This window comes from Callospermophilus lateralis, chromosome 17, assembly GCF_048772815.1.
Source record: "Callospermophilus lateralis isolate mCalLat2 chromosome 17, mCalLat2.hap1, whole genome shotgun sequence".
NCBI lineage: Eukaryota > Metazoa > Chordata > Mammalia > Rodentia > Sciuridae > Callospermophilus > Callospermophilus lateralis.
Window position 1 is genome coordinate 4,013,256 of NC_135321.1, and position 17,203 is coordinate 4,030,458.

General features: G+C 33.2%; 1 protein-coding gene across 1 annotated transcript in view; it reads right to left on the reverse strand.

The window, feature by feature from the left end:
- Positions 1-17,203, reverse strand: part of C17H18orf63 (chromosome 17 C18orf63 homolog) — a 40,009-nt gene that overhangs the window by 16,929 nt on the left and 5,877 nt on the right. Inside the window, 4 exon segments of the mRNA XM_076837328.2 lie at positions 5,877-5,953; positions 7,657-7,698; positions 8,233-8,344; positions 15,425-15,481. Coding sequence (XP_076693443.2) covers positions 5,877-5,953; positions 7,657-7,698; positions 8,233-8,344; positions 15,425-15,481 — 288 coding nt within the window.

Consider the following 17,203-nt stretch of genomic DNA (forward strand, 5'->3'; position numbering starts at 1 on the left):
AAACTCTGATTTATCTGACTCCAACCATTGCAGGCCTGAATCTAGGCCCATCTCCTCTACGTCCAGTGGCTGTCTTCAGAATTTCTACAGCATTCCTTAAGACTAGTGGGAATGAAGGAGCAGAGAAGAAAAACATAAATGCAAGAAGAGGAAAGTAAGAATAGCTCATAGCTCAGTGGTAGAGCACTTACCTAATATATGTGAGACTCTGGGTATGATACCCAGCACCACACACACACACACATACAAAAAAAAAAAAAAAATAAGAAAAGAAAAAAATAAGATAAGAGCAAAGTCATTCAGAACATACATAAAGATAGATAATATCCTAATCTTATGCTTATGAGATCAATTGCTTAAGCCATATGATAAAAAGATGGTTGCAGACAGGGTGGCCATGAATATTAGACTGGTGGATGACTAGACTGAGGGAAAACACAACCTAAAATGGAATTTAAAAATGTAACTATCAGGGGGCTGTGGCTGTGGCTCAGTGGGAGAGTGCTTGATTAACATGTGTGAGGCACTGGGTTTGATTCTTGGCACTGCATATAAATAAATAAAATAAAGGTCCATTGACAACTAAAAAATATTTTTAAAAAATGCAGGAAAAAGGTAGCTCTTGGGTTCAAATATTCAGTCTATGAGTTCTCATGCATATCTATTTATACAGCTTGAGTTTATATTCAAGTGGGAATTTTCAACACTACTCAAAGACTCAAGCCAATTATTGCTGGGATCTCCATGATACCAGCACTTGTCCACACTGGTCTTTCTCAAAAAAGATTATTCTAAAGACTAGAAAACTACCCAAGAGAATGCTAACCCATGATATCTATTTACGAAACAAATATTTATGAAGTATCCTTATGTTACAAAAACCATACTGATAAACAGGTACTCAGTAAATACTTTTTCCCTTAGAATGTCAACTTAAAGAATGTGAACTTAATTTTCTAGGCAACATTGAAATACTAGAGATAGTTAGTTGGGGACCTTTGATTTAAAAGGAGAACTCTGTGACATTATGAGAAGTAGAGAATAAAATAGAAGGGGGAAAGACTGGTATAAAACAGTAATGGAAATTGAGAGAGAGGAGCCAATTACAGAGACAAGGTAGGCTTAAAAGACAAATAGAAGAAGTGAGGAAGAGGATGAGCGAAAGTTGATTCTGAAGTCTCTTAAAAGGTACTTACTGACTTTTGTTGGCAGTTGTCAAAGAATAAATATAAAGAAGGAATAGATCTGGGTTGGGGGAGGTGACAAAAAATACATTCAGTTTTAGACATCATAATGGAGTCTGAGTACCATTGGTATATTTATGTGAAAATGTCTACGAGAGAACAGAGAAATACATTAGATTATTTGGGAGGTAGAGGTGTATAGGTTGAAGCCATGGGAATGGATGAACCTGCTACAGGAAAGAAGGAAGGGCTGATAATGGAACCCTAGGAAATAGCAACATCGAAGTGGTAAGTAAAAGAAAAACCACAAATAAATGATATAAAATTCTGGAAAAAGGAGAAAGGAGATTTTTAAAGAACAAAATGGTAGAAAATAGTAGGTATTAGTTCCAAAGGTTTCAAGAATGAACTCTCTCAGACATCTTCTTTTTATCTGAATCCCTAAATAATATATTTTCTATAAAACTTGATACTACATTGCCAAACATTGTTACATAACTGTCATATATATATATATATATATATGTATATATATATATATATATACATATGTGTGTGTAATATAACTAGATACCATATATATGTAATATATGTGTGTCATATACATTATGATCATCAATAAATGGCTGTCTATAGCTTAAGTACAAATGTGTAAATAAGTAGATTATATATATAGTACCCACTTCTGTAAGGCTGTATGCAGCATACAAATTTAAACCAAGGTGGGCTGGGATATAGCTCAGTAGAGTATTTTCCTTGCATGCATGAGGCCTGGGTTCAATCCCTAGCACCAAAAAAATATTAATAATCATCTTTAAGCCAAGGAACCAAAATCTAAATGAAGGAAGCATAGTATAGTTTAAAAAAAAAGTTGAGGTACAAACTAAACCTTGAATTGCTTACTTACTACACTTAAGGTCTAGAGCAATTATCTAACCTCTGTCTCAACCTATTTACTTATAATATTAAAAGCTATCACTTTTTAACTTGTATTATAGGCTATATGCTGTGTGAAGCACTTAATATAATTTAACCCATGAGGTAGATATCATCCACAATGTACTAGAAAAAGTAAGATTCAGAGAGATAAATAACATGCTCAAAGTGTTCTTACTATTAAGAACTGGGAATTTCAATGTGTGTTCTAACCTATGGTGTAATATTAACCAGTATTCAGTAAATGTTCTCATCTTCTGGTAAATTTAGATAAAACTTTTGGAAGGAAAAGATATCTCTCACCAGCATCTTGCACATATATATTATGACACCCAATAAGCAGCTGTCCAATAGAACAGAACTCCTTTGATGAAACAGTAAGACACAGATCCTCTCCTCTAAGACTTTTCAGTTTAATAAGACATTTGCATAGAAAACAATAACAAAGAGAGAGAAGCCTTGCGAGCTGGAAAGTTTTCACAATGAGTGATAATCCAGTTAAGTCTCCAAAAATGAGCTGGAGAAAGGGCAGTGAGGGCTTATAGCACAGTATGAGCAAAGACATGAAAAGATGAGAAAAAAAATTCACAACTTGTCTACAGGAAAGGAGAGATGGTAGATGAAGCTACATATAAAGTAGTTTGGATCAATTCACTGAGGACCTTGTATGTCACACTAAACAATTGAGTTTTCATCTTACATCTTTCATCTCCACACAGTGGAGGTTATAGTAGATTTTAAAAAGGAAAATTAAAGCACAGAAGATGAACTGGAGGAAAGAGAGACAAAAAGCATTCTCCTCCTTCCCTCTTCACTCATATTTCCCTCACTTGGTCTAATAACCAATATTAGACTTTGATAAGAAAAAAATTAAATTCAATTATCCTTTAGTTATGGAGGACACAGATGAATAAGGCAGACATTAAACTCTACAAAAGATTACAATTTAGTAGGAACATAAACATGTATGGAAACTAATTTTTATAGTAATTCGATGCTGAAAATGCCATTATAAAACAAGTAAATAAAGATAAAATTCAGAAAAACTGATCATCAATCATTATTTAGGGGATTCATTTAATTTGATAGGCATATATTGAATGAATGTTATGGCTTGGATCTGGAATATTCCCCTAAAACTCATGTGTTGAAATCATGGTCCTCAGTGCAAAAAGGTTCAGAGGTAGGGCTTTTAGGCAATGATTGGATCATGAGGGTCAGACCTCATCAGTTAATCCAATTGATGAGTTAACCCATTGATATCTGAATATTCTACTGGGAGTGGAACCTAGTCGGAAAAAGTAGGTCATTGGGGTAGGTCACCGAGGTGTGTCCTTATCTCTATCCATGGACTTTTTTTCTTTTCTTTTTTTTTCTAGAGAGAGAGAGAGAGAGAGAATGATTTTTTTTTTTCCTGGAGATAAAAACAACAGAATGCCTTTATTTTTATGTGGTGCTGAGAATCAAACCTGGGTCCTGCCCATACTAGGGGAGCACTCTACCGCTGAGCCACAATCCCAGCCCAGTATCCTTGGACTTTTGATGTCTTTCTCTCTCAGCTTCCTGGCTGCCTTGAGTTGGGCAGTCTTTCTCTACCACAGTCTCCTGCCTTGTGTTCTGCCTCACGGCAGGCCCAAAGCAATGGAGTCAGCTGACCTGGACTGAGACCTATGAAACTATCAGCCAAAATAAATCTTTTCTCCTCTAAGTTGTTCTTGTCAGGAATTCTGGTCACAGCAATGAAAAGCTAACTAACACAGTATATAGTATCGACAAGAGGAGAGCAACGTGTCTGTCCCATTTCCAGTTTTCCTTCCATGTCTAGAAAGCTCTGCTAACACACATTCCTGGTATCACTCTGCTCTACCACCCATTATTCTCTAAGGTAGAGTAGGTGGTTGGTAAAATTGGGATAAATAAGCAGGTATGCTTGGCTGAACTCCTCCCTCTTTTTCTTTTTTTTTTTTAAGAAGCCTGTTTTATATATATATATATATATATATATATATATATATGTTTTAGTTGTAGATGGACACAATGCTTTATTTTGTTTATTTATTTTATGTGGTGTTGGGGATTGAACCCAGGGCCTCACACATATTAGGCAAGTACTCTACCACTGAGCTACAATCCCAGCCCCCCTCCTTCTTTTTCTTGGGAGCTGGCCTGCTGGCAAAGATTGATGTCCTCTGTTCTCTTTGTCATATACAGTAGAGGGCCTGATTTCCCCAGAAAAGACTGTGGTTTTTCCACTATGCCATAAGTGGGTGGGTAAATATGCCTAATTCTAGGGTTCAGATAGTCTACTTTTTCTAATAGCTGATTTTTCTTCCCAATAATAAATGGTATGACCAGTTCATGTAAATTAGGCCAACATTTTATCAGATTAACCCTTTCCACTCACAGAAATGTCCCATTTGGGAATGATAATTTGTACAGGTGTTCTAATCTCAAAATGTCTTCTTCCTCTTTGTCAATCTAGTTTCAAACATAGGTATAAAGTATCATCTGAAGAAAATTCAAATGTGAAAATACAGTATTAATACTCATGATGCTTATAAAGGAACTTAAAACTACAAAAAATAATATAATTCTTAAAATGTAAGTAGTATATGAGTATAGCACAGCAGATAGGAGGGTTTAAATGAGATCAGATAGGGTTTGAAGCCTTGGAAAAGTTTCTCATCAGTCCAAGATAAGCATGGAATATCATACATTTTAGTTTATATACAACTCAGCTTCCGTAGTAACTTACAAATTCGTGAAGGCAGAAAAGTAGATTCTATTCATTTCTGACCTATCCATTGTCTCACCATAACAGGATATCAAAAATTAAAGAGAAAAAAATGAATGAGGGAATAGCATTTGAGGGGCCCTTAAAGGATGAGCACCTATATGGACAGTTAGAAGGGACATCCTAAGCAAAGGAAGAGTCATCTCTCTTAGGCCTGGGATTTCTTAACCTCAGCACTATTGACACTTCGGGCTGGATAATTTTTTATTGGGTGGTATCAGGGTGGTTGTGGTTGTCCTGTGCTCAGGAGGATATTCAACAGCATCTCTGGCTTCTTATCCACTAGATGCCAGTAGCAATATCACCTCCCCCACACATTGTGATAACCAAAACTGTTTCCAGACAGATGCCAAATATTTCATGGGAAGCAAAATCATTCATTTTCTCCTAAGTCCTCTTCTGATGGGAATAACTGGTGTAAAGGAAAGAAAATAACACTTCTTAAGAGACTACTAATGTATAGTACTCTATACTAGGTGCTATGGAAATTAGCAAAATAGAAGATATATCCACAAAGACGATAGAGAATGTTATAAAACATAGATGCACAACAAAATAATGCTACCAGAAAGCCAAGGGTAAGGGGTGAATATTACATTTAGTATGAGCTAAAATTGTGCTTTTATTATTTTGAGGTATAAAAGAGAGGTATGAAATGGATCTTGAGACAGGATAAGGTTATGGAGTTTTGGATGCCATCTAAAAATATTTCTGAACAAGGAATAATATGATAGAACCTGTGTTAAATACACTGAAATTATATTTTCTTTGAGAAAGAATATTTAGGACAATATAAATATATCAAGCACTTAATAGTATGGATTTTTTTGCTTCTGTGATAACAAAAACCCTCCCATCAAACTTCATATTAAAAATTAAAATCTAATGGCATGTTGGTAATATTAACAAATATATTAATTATATAGGAATATAATAAATTATAGAAACAAAACATGTGATACCTCAGGTGGTGGCAATCTGATGGTGAAAACTTCTATACTTAGACAAACTTGAATTTCTGTTACATTGATGTCCAATACTGAAAAATACAGTTAACTATGAACTGTTTGGAATTATTATTACATCCCATTAAACTATTTTAGTAACAAAAATTACTTTAACTTATTCGAGTTAGAAACTAAGTTAATAACAGATTTTTACATATTAAAATTCAAATAATTACCATATGATATTGGATAGTCTAGAGATATCTAAAAGAAGACAAAGGTATGAAAAAATATGGGTGTGTGTATGTGTGTGTGTGTGTGTGTATGAGAGAGAGAGAGAGACAGGATTACAACAAGAAAAACAAGGCACTCTCCAGTTAAGATGAAAGCCTACAAATATCTTAATGACCTGAAGTCTTACAAACTAAGAGTGGAGACTGTCTTCTTTCTAGGCCTCTGACTTGAATGTCTTTTACTATCAAATTTCCTCAAATATACTGGCAGATATATTCCAGATCTCCTAGAGCTCTGAGGCCTCTTCCTTACTTTTTCATAAATAAAATTACTTTTGACAAGTCAGGATAGTGGTAACCTTGGGAAGGAATATTATCTGAAGAAGAATTAGGGGAGTAAGGAGTATTGGCAATGTTTTTTGATCTGAGAACTGGTTATGAGAATATGTTTAGTTTGCAAAAATTCAATGAGTATATACCTACAATTTCTAAGTTATGTCTTGGTATATTTCAACAAAAGTAAAAAAAAAAAAAATATGTTCTACACAAGAGTAAGAAATTTTGCTCTTCTACACTGTTATCTTTAACTATAGTCTCATGCTAGTGTTTGGGGGATGAAACTAAGGTAATGAACCCATTCCTCCAGACCTAGAGTACAGCAGCTACCACTTCACTACTGAAAAATAAAACTAGTGCCAGAGGGCAAATAGTTCTCAACTGGACAGTTTCCTCAACTCCAATAGTTGTGGATTATGTGCAGGGTTTTAAGGTTATTCCCAAATGGTGGAAAAGGCTACCAGGACTGATTAATAACTTCTACTGTTTGCTGAGGATTCTCACCCATTTGCTACTTCAGGACTACTGTCCACCTTCAATACAACAATGCAAACAATTGAAAAAAACTTGGTTGGATCTTATAGTAAACCATATATTTCAGATTATCTATGTCCCTTCAGACAATCTTTTTTAAGAAGAAAAGAATATTTTCATAAAACTAAAGCTTTGGCCAGGTGCCGTGGCACACACCTGTAATCACCTTAGGAGACTGAGACAGGAGGATTATGAGTTCAAAGCGAGCCTCAGCAATGGCAAGGTACCAAGCAACTCAGTGAGACCCTGTCTCTAAATAAAATTCAAAATGGGATTGGGATATGGCTCAGTGGTTGAGTGCCCCTGAGTTCAAATCCTGGTACCAAACCAAACAAAACTAATCTAAACTAAACTAAAGCTTTGACTTACTTCAGAACTAATGAAAAGTTTTAATGACTTGACTGGAAACTATAATTACATGCAGAATTGAATTCCTTCACAGTTATAATTTTCTTTAAGAAAATAAAAATATAGTGTGTTTCCAATTAATATGAGTGAATTTTCCTCAAATAGGTAAATATGGATTTTAAATCAGAAGTGATTTCCCAGGTAAAATTCTGATTATAATTCTATCTGATTAAATTCTGTTATAACTTGGTCATCAAGATTATAATAACCCAATGACCTTAATATTGTTTTAACAACTACTAATTATATTAATGTTTTATCTATTAACATGCATATTTACTTACCAACAGCATTTTGCTTTCCCATTTGAGAAAGAAAATCTCTTCCTTAAAAAAGTCATAGAATACACCATATTATTATAACTCAGAAATAATTATGCTTGATAAATATAACTTTTTGATATGAAATTACCAAGGTATAAAAAATACTTTAAAATAAAATTATATAAAGGAATATCTTATCACAGCTTAGAAAAAATCTCTTCAATTGAAAGGACAGAAATGCCCAATTTTTTCTCAAATATTTATCTCCTGCTATAAAATATTTAGAAAACCATCAGATTTCAACAAAATGCAAGTTACCAAGAACCTGTGTTCATTTTATAATTCTTCATAGCTTTTTTTTATTCCTAACTACCAAGTACTATATAATAAAATTATTTTTAAAGATCTATCAGCAGGCCTCTGTATAATTCCAAAGGAAGGAGATGACATTTTTTTGTTGTTGGCTTGCTTGAGAATGTTTAGTTGGAGCTGTTCTAAGAACTAATCCCTTAAAATAAGATACCTTAAATTAAAAACAGCTGTACACAATGGAGTAATCTAGTTCAGAAAGTCCCAATGACTCACAGACATAATCACCTTGCACCAAGAGATGGCCAGTTCTATTCCAGGCTGGTGCAAGTCTAGCCGTGAATGAATACAAAAGGCAGTTTTGAAGAATTATAGGAATTACTCTTTGTGGAGCCTCCATCTAAAAATATTAAAGGGCAAATTGAGAGCAATTACTATTTCCTTATAAATTCATTGCAAATGTCTGCATGCTGAGATCACCACTCAGCAAACTGGGCTATTCTAGAGAAAAATTATGGTCATTGCTACAGCTTGTGCTATATGGTTCTAAGTTAAAGAAACATTAAAAGATACTCACTTTGAAACCATCAGTACTGCTAGGAAACATGGCCAGATTTTCTTGTTTACCCTGGCCCAGGAAACCTAAACCCTGAGAACTCCTATTGTTGAAAACCTTCAACTTTGCTTTCTGGTCCATACAGAAAAATGCAGGCAGAATGATTTTGTGATATTTTTTTCATTATTATTCACTCTAATTCAAAATTAGAAATGGTTAAGCAGTTACTTAGATGGGCACATATGCAACCAACAAATTATCTCTATTTGTAAATAATTTTTAAAATCAGGATTTTCACTTCTGACCAACCAGATTTATCCTTGTACTTGAAATGTCTAAAAACCTAGGCAAGTTGGGCAAGGGTTGTAGTTTAGTGATATAGTGCTTTCCTGGCATGTTCAAGGTTCTGTGTTGAATCTCCATATTGCAAAACAACTGGAAATTATATAAAATAATGATTCATAACATACTGGATATCAGGTAACAAAGAAGAGTGATCTCCAAGTGAAGGGAAACCCAAGATAAACCTGTGGCTTCCTCAATTTATTGATTAGAGAGGGTTTTCAGGCTGCAATTAGGGAGGGAAATTGAAGAAGTTGGTAGTCTCTGCATTGAGGAAAGAGAGCCAAGAGCCCAGGGAGGCTACAGAAGCTAGTTTTCTACTTTTGAGGGTGTTATACTAAAGAGGAGAGAGCTACACTGAGAGCAAACTCTAAATATCAGCAGAAAATCCCTCTTGAGGATTCATCTGGGTATAGATGAATGTGACAAAGGTGGGCAAGAACCATACTATTCACTATATAAACATCCTTGAAAATACAGTCCAGAAGAAAAGGCTTTCCTTGCAAATATGAGAAAGACATGCATAAAAGTGAGCCAAGGAGATTTTCTCCCCATATTATACATAACATCAACCAATGTGACATGATTAACATTTATAGAATGTTCACACAATGAGATCAGAATATGCATTCTTCTCAAGGGGACAAGAAATATTTACTAAAATAATTCATCTTCTGTAGCATATATAAGCCTCAACTAATTTTTTTAAAATTCAAGTTATATAAAACATATTCTCTAACAACAATTTAAATGAGAAATCAACAGTAGAAAGATCCCTGCAAAATCCCCAAGTATTTGGAAACTATTAAACATACTTTTAAACAATGCATAGACCAGAAAAGCTATCAGACAGGAGTTAGAAAGCATTTCTTACTGAAGAAAATCAAAATAAAACATACATGTAGGAGGAAATAACATAACATGTCTCTAAATTTAAAAAGAAGGGTGTGAGAAGTGAATTCTAATATTTTTAGTTAAAATTTCCCTTTGAAAACTTGTTAGTTAACCCTGTGGATTTCTTATATCATAAATGTGTACATATACAATAAGCACATTTTCAACAATAGTAACAAAAAGAAGGTTGCTTTCAAATCAATAATCTCAACTTCCACCTTGAGAAATGAGGGAAAAGCAAAATAAAAATGCCAACTAATCCCAAAGCAGAAGGAAATAACCAAGACTAAGAAGAAGATCACTGAAACATAATACAGTAAAACCGGAGTAAAAAAATCCATGAGCCCATAAGTTTATTCCTTGAGAAGCAATAAGATTGCCAAATCTCTAACTAGACTAATGAGGGAGGAGGGAAGTGGGGGAGATGATAAGAATGAGAAGTGACATCACTTCAGATTCTATAGAAAAGAGAATATTATAAGCAACTTTATGCAATAAATTTGACAACTTAGATGAAATGTTCTTTTTTCATTTCCTGGAAGTATATAACTTGAGTAGCCCTATTACTTATTCAAAAAATAAAAATCTTAGTTAAAAACCTTCTCATAAGTTAATGGACAGATAACTTTGTTGGTGAATTTTATCACACCTTTTGGAAGAAATAATAAAACTGGACACAAACTCTTCCAAAAACTTTAGACAGAGTGGGGTTTTTTTCCCTATAGATCATTTGCCCGTTTATTGACTGGGTTAATTAATTTTTCCTGATGTTAAGCTTTTGAGTTCTTATATATCCTGAATATTAATCACTTATAGAAAGAGTAGCTGCCAAAGATCTTCTCCCATTCTGTAGGCTTTCTCTTTATGCTCTCATTTCCTTTCCTGTGCAGAAGCTTTTTAATTTGATGCCATCCTACTAACTCATTCTTGGATTTATTTCTTGAGCATTATGTGTCTTATTAAGGAAGTTTATGGCTATGCCAACATGTTGGAGTGCTGACACTATGTTTTATTCTTGCAGTTGGAGAGTTTGTGATTTAATTCCTAGGTCTTTGATCCATTTTGAGTTAAATTTATATATATATATATATATATATATATATATATATATATATATATATATATATAGAGAGAGAGAGAGAGAGAGAGAGAGAGAGAGAGAGAGAGAGAGAGATCTAGTTTGATTCTTCAGTGTTCCTAGCACCATTTGACAAAAAATGGCTGTCTTTTCCCCAACATGTTTTTGATACCTTTATCAAGGATCATATGACTTTATCTGTGTAGGTTTGCCTTTGTATCCTCCATTCCACTGGTATTCATGTTTGTTTTTATGCCAATACCATGCTGCTTTTAACTATAGCTCTGTAGTATAACTCACAGTTAGGTATTGTGATGCCTCCAGCCTTGTTTGTATTGCTCAGAATTGCTTTAGATAGTCTAGGTCTTTTATTCTTCCGTATGAATTTTAGCACTGTTTTTTCTAGTTCTGTGAAGAATGGCATTGATATTTTGATGGAGATCATATTGAATCTATAGATCACTTTTGGTAAACTGGCTGTTTCGACAATATTAATTCTGTCTATCCAGGAATGTGGAGATCTTTTCATTTTCTAAGAACTTCAATTTAATTTTTTTTCAGTATTCTATAATTTTATTGTAGAGGTCTTTCACCACTTTGGCTACAGTTTATTTTATTTTATTTTCTGAGGCTATTGTGAATGGAATTGTTTTCCTCATTTCTTTCCCAGCAGTGTATAGGAAAGCTATTGATGTATAGAAAAGCTATTGATTTTTGTGTGTTGGTCTTGTATTCTGCTACTTTGCTGAATTTGTTTATCATCTCTAGAAGTCTTCTGATGGAGTGGTTTTTATGTGTGTGTGTTGTGGGGGAGGTTTCTTCTAAGTATAGAATCATCTGCAAACAGAGATTATTTTTTCTTTTTAAGTTTATATCCTTTTGATTTCCTTTTGCCTAACTGTTCTGGATAGAGTTTCAAGTACTATATTGAGTAGAAATGGTGAGAAAGAATATCCTTGTCTTGTTCCTAATGTTTTAAGGAAGAGCTTTCAGTTTTTCTCCCTTCAGTATGATGTTGGCTTTGGGTTTGTCATATGTAGACTTTATAAGGTTGAGGTAAGTTTCTTTTATCCCTATTTTCTTCAGTGTTTTAAAAATGAATGGGCACTGGATTTTGTTGATGTCTTTTTCTGTATCTAACAAGAGATTCATGAGATTTCCCCCCCCTTAATTCTATTTATGGAATGAATTACTTTTGTTGATTTGCATATATAGAACCAACCTTGCACTGAAATAAAACCAACTTGATGCTGGTGTACAATCTTCTCAGTGTGTTTCTGAATGCAGATTGCAAATATTTTATTAACGATTTTGCATCTATGTTCATCAGGAATATTGGTCTATTCTTTTCTAAATTTGTCCTTATCTAGTTTTGGTATCAGAGTAAGACTGCCGTTATAGAATAAATTTGGAAGTGTTACTCCATTTTCTATCTCATAGAATGATATGAGAAGAACTGGTATTATTTTATCTTTCCAGGTTTGGTATAACTCAACTGAGACTCTATCTTGTCCTGGGCTTTTGTTTGTTGGAACACTTTTTTTTAAGTTTATTTTTATATTTATTTATTTATTTGGTACATGGGATTCAACCAAGGGGTGCTTAACCAGTGAGCTGCATCCCCAGACCATTTTTAAAAAATATATTTTTATTCATTTTTAATATATGACAGCAGAATGCATAATAATTCATATTAAACATATAAAGCACAATTTTCATATCTCTGGTTGTATACAAAGTATATTCATACCAATTTGTGTCTTTATACATATACTTTGGATAATGATGTTCCACCAACATTTCTAACCCCCTGCTCCCTCCCTTCCACTCTCACCCTTCTGCTCCATCTAATCTTATTGCTTGATATTGGTCTATTTAGAGTTTATATATCTCAAAAGAAGAAATACAAATGGCCAACAAAAATATTTTTAAAATGTTCAACATCCTTAGCAATCAGGGAAATGCAAAGCAAAACTATACTGAAATTTAATTTCAACCCACTTAGAATGGTAATCATTAAGAATAAAAGTAACAATGTTTGCTTGTGAGGATATGAGGAAAAAGATAAACTTATATGTTGTTGATGGAATTGCAAATTAGCATAAACACTTTGGAAAGCAGTATGAAGATTCCTCAAAGACTAGGAATGGAAACATCATGTGACCTCTTATCCCACTCTTTTGTATTTATCCAAAAGAATTAAAACAAGTATACTAAAATGAAACATGCATACCAATGTTTACAGTAGTGGATTTCAGAATAGTCAAGTTATGGAACCAGGCTAGGTGTCATCAGACAAATGGATAAAGAAAATATGGCATACATACACAATGGAGTTTTAATCAGCCATAAAGGAGAACAAAATTATTATATCATTTTCTGTTGAATGGATGAAATTGGAGAACACCATGCTAAATGAAATAAGCCAGACTCATAAAGTCAAGGGTCAAATTTTTTTCCCATATGTGAAAGCTGGGGCATGTGGGGAATGGGGGGGAGGAAGAGAATGAATACCACGGGATATCACAAAAATAGAAAGGAGACAAACAGAGTGGAAGAAGGGGATTGAGAGAGAGAAAGTATGAGGGAGCACAAACTACCAAATTATGCTACATTCATGCATGAATTTACAACAAAGAATCTTGCTTTTACATATAATTACAATGTTCCAATTTTTAAAAAATAATAATATAATAATAATAATAGATGATAGATCGGTAGAGGAAAGAGATCAGTGGGAAAGAATAAGGGAAGGAAAGGGAAGATAAATCAGTAGGAGATCGATCAAATTATGTATTTGGACAAATATGGCATAATGTATCTAATCATTATGTATAATTATAATGAACCAATTAAAGAAAGATTCCTGAATGCAGGGACTTTGTCTGATCTATAGTTTTATTTATAAAAGAATATTTATACTAAACACTGTCATTTTTATATTTACATTAAAATTATAAGAAAAATTGAAATTGAGAAAAATGTCACATGACATAAGTAGAGTTCTCAGCATATTATAGGTGTTCAATAAATATCTACTGATCATGTTGGCTGTTATACAAAATCAAGTACATAAAGGAAAATTGAATATAACCATGAAGAATCAGTGAGGATATGGAAATGAGAGGCTAAGGAAAAACTCATAAATAGTAAGGAATTCAGAGTTTGGAAGTCTGAAAGGGGCAAAACAAATTTACTTAGTAGGAATGAGAACTAGTATATATGGAAAAAAATAAGACTATTAATGAAAATATTTTAAATATTTTGTGGATGTGACAGCTTACACTGATGAAATTCAAGGTATGATTTAAAAGCCTAGAAGAAAAGACATAATAGTATATGCATTTTTAATGGCATGTAAGGACTACATGTGACATTTTTTCTCGATTTTAATTTTTCTTATAATTTTAATGTAAATATAAAATGACAATGTTTAGTATAAGCATTCTTTTATTAAATCAATACTGAAATGCTACCTATTTTATGCTCAGAAAAAAACTGTTTTAAAATTTAGAGTTCATCTTAAAAGTCATATTGCACCAAGTCCTTTTGTTATTTGTCATGAACTTGTCCAAAAATAATATAATTTTGACCTTTAAAATCAACATATTAATAAGAAAATTAAATACTACAAGAACAAACCAGTAAGACAGCAAAGAGGTCTGCATTAAATCATGAAATACTTTCCACAATAAAGGGAAAATTTCTCAGGGATTGCTGAAAGACATAGGGCCTCATTCTAGGTAAACAATATATTATACATTTGGTTCTCAAAGTTCATAAGTAGTTTTTCAAAGATGACAAGACTCTTTTGGTGACCAAAGATTTATCTTAGCAAAAAGATTTAACTATAAGCTTTCTACACTGGTCCTGAGCAATACTGTTTTCCCACACACTGTGACTCATCGTTTAAATAAACTTTCAGGTTATTTAAAGATTGCTCAGGGAACTGCAAAGCACCTCCAGGTCTTCTGAACCACCATCCTCTTGGAACCTAAAGGAAGCATCTCACCTTGGAGCTGACCAGAAATTTCACTGTTCTGAACCCCAGAAGATCTTGAGACAAAGAACAGCAGTGATGAGAATCATCAATGATACAGTGCTGCAGAGGTACTTGCAGAGGCATAAAGTGAGCATTAGCCAACACTCCATGACTTGGTTTACAAATATATAGATGTGATCAACTGCAAAAATTTGTTTTTCCTCATTGCTAAGATTCAGAATTTCATCACCATATAGAATACAACCTATGTTTTATTCTTCCACAACTAGCTATATAACTGTGGATAATAATTCCACCTGTTTGGATTTCATTTTCTTCATCTGAAAAAATGGGGAAGTTCATTTATTTAAAGATGTCTATGCTAAATGAGATTATGCCACATAAAATGCCTATGTATTCAATAACAACAACAAAATAAGACTTGTCTTCTCTTTCTGTACCAAGTATGCACAAAAATTGTTTGGAAAAAATTGTAGGGTTCTTTAACATGCATACCAATAGCTTATGAGAAACATACTTCAATATTTTTTGCTAGCAAAAGAAGCTGAATACATTATAATCAACATAAAAACATCTGGAATTATTATTCTTTAAAAAAACAACTTACCTTAGCTCCATATTTTTCAATATAGGCATTAAGTTTCCCAGCTTTAAAAAATGGTATCTGTAACAAAAATCCACATTATTAAAAAGGACATAAGTGATATATAATTAGATAATGTAATAAATACCTAAAGATTTTAAGCATAACATAACATAGAGCCTGGAGTCAGGCTAGCATTCTAGTAGTTTCTATATCTTGAAATAATGATAATCATTATCTCATTGATTTAGAATTTGTGGGCACATTCTCAAAGTAAGGAAAAACTCTTTGATAGTGACATGACCCCAGAAGCCACATAAAGGGAAAGACCAATACATTTCATAGATGACTCTTTCCTTAATGTATAATAGATTCTTAGACACAAATACGGAAAATGTACAAAAATGGAAATTCAATTTCAAAAGACTTAATTGATGTAACTTACTAATGAAAGAAATACAATTTAAAGGAAAATATTTTTTCAACCTAACAGATTAGCAAATATTTAAAGATGATAATATCCTGTGTTCTTAAGGGAGAGAAAAATACCTAGGTCTAGGTCTGTCCTTCCTTCCTTCCTCTTTCCATATATTTTATTGGTGCATTATAGTTGTAATTTGTTGTGGGATATTCATACATGCACACAACATGACAATATAATTTGGCCAATATTATTCCCCAGTATTTTCCCTTTCCCTCTCCTCCTCCATCTCCCTGGTATCTTTCCTATACTCTACTGACATCCCTTTGATTTTCATGAGATTCCCCCTAACCATTTTCTTTTCCTTTTTATTCTTTAACTTCCACATATGAGAAAAAAACATATGATCTTTGTCTTTCTGATTTTGGCTTATTTCATTTAACATAATGTTCTCAAGTTCTAAGCCTTTTCCTGCAAATTACATAATCTCATTTTTCCTTATGGCTAAATAAAACTCCATTATGTATATATACCACATTTTCTTCATCCATTGATCCATTGATGAACACCTAGTTAATAGTTTCACTGCTGTGAATTATGCTGCTATAAATATGGGTATGCGTGTACTGCTATAGTTTGATGATTTAATTCCTTAGGATTAATACTAAGGAGTGGTATAGCTAAGTCATTTGAGGAAACTCCATACCAATTTTCATAGTGGTTATACTAATTTACAATTCCACCAACAGTTTAGAAGTGTTCTTTTTTTTTCTCACATTCTCCCAGCATATATTGTTTTTTGTATTCTTAATAGCTGCCATTCTAACTGGAGTAAGATAAAATCTCAGTGTAGTTTTGATATGTTTTTCCTTAATTACTAAAGATGTTTAACATTTTTAATACTTTTTGACCATTTATATTTCTTCTTTTGAGAAGTGTCTGTGAAGTTCATTTACCCATTTATTGATTGGGTTGTTTGTTTGGTGCTAAGTTTTTTGACTTCTTTATATATTCTTCATATTAATACTCCATCGAAACAGTAGCTAGCAAAAATTTTCTCCCACTCTGTAGGTTCTCTCTTCACATTCTTAATTGTTTCCTTTGCTGTACAAAGGCTTTTTAATGTGACTTCATTCCATTTATTAATTTTTGGCATTATTTTCTGAGCTATGGGATTCCTATTGAGATAGTCATTGCCTGGGCCTATAGGCTAGAGTATTGACCCCACATTTCCTTCTAGGAATTGCATATTTTCTGGTCTAATTCCTAGGTCTCTGGTCCATTTCAAGTTGCTCTTTGTGCAGGGAGATAGAAAAGTCTCATTCTTCTATATATGGTAAACATATTACAGAAATCTCACACGGTAATCAGTTTTGCCAGCA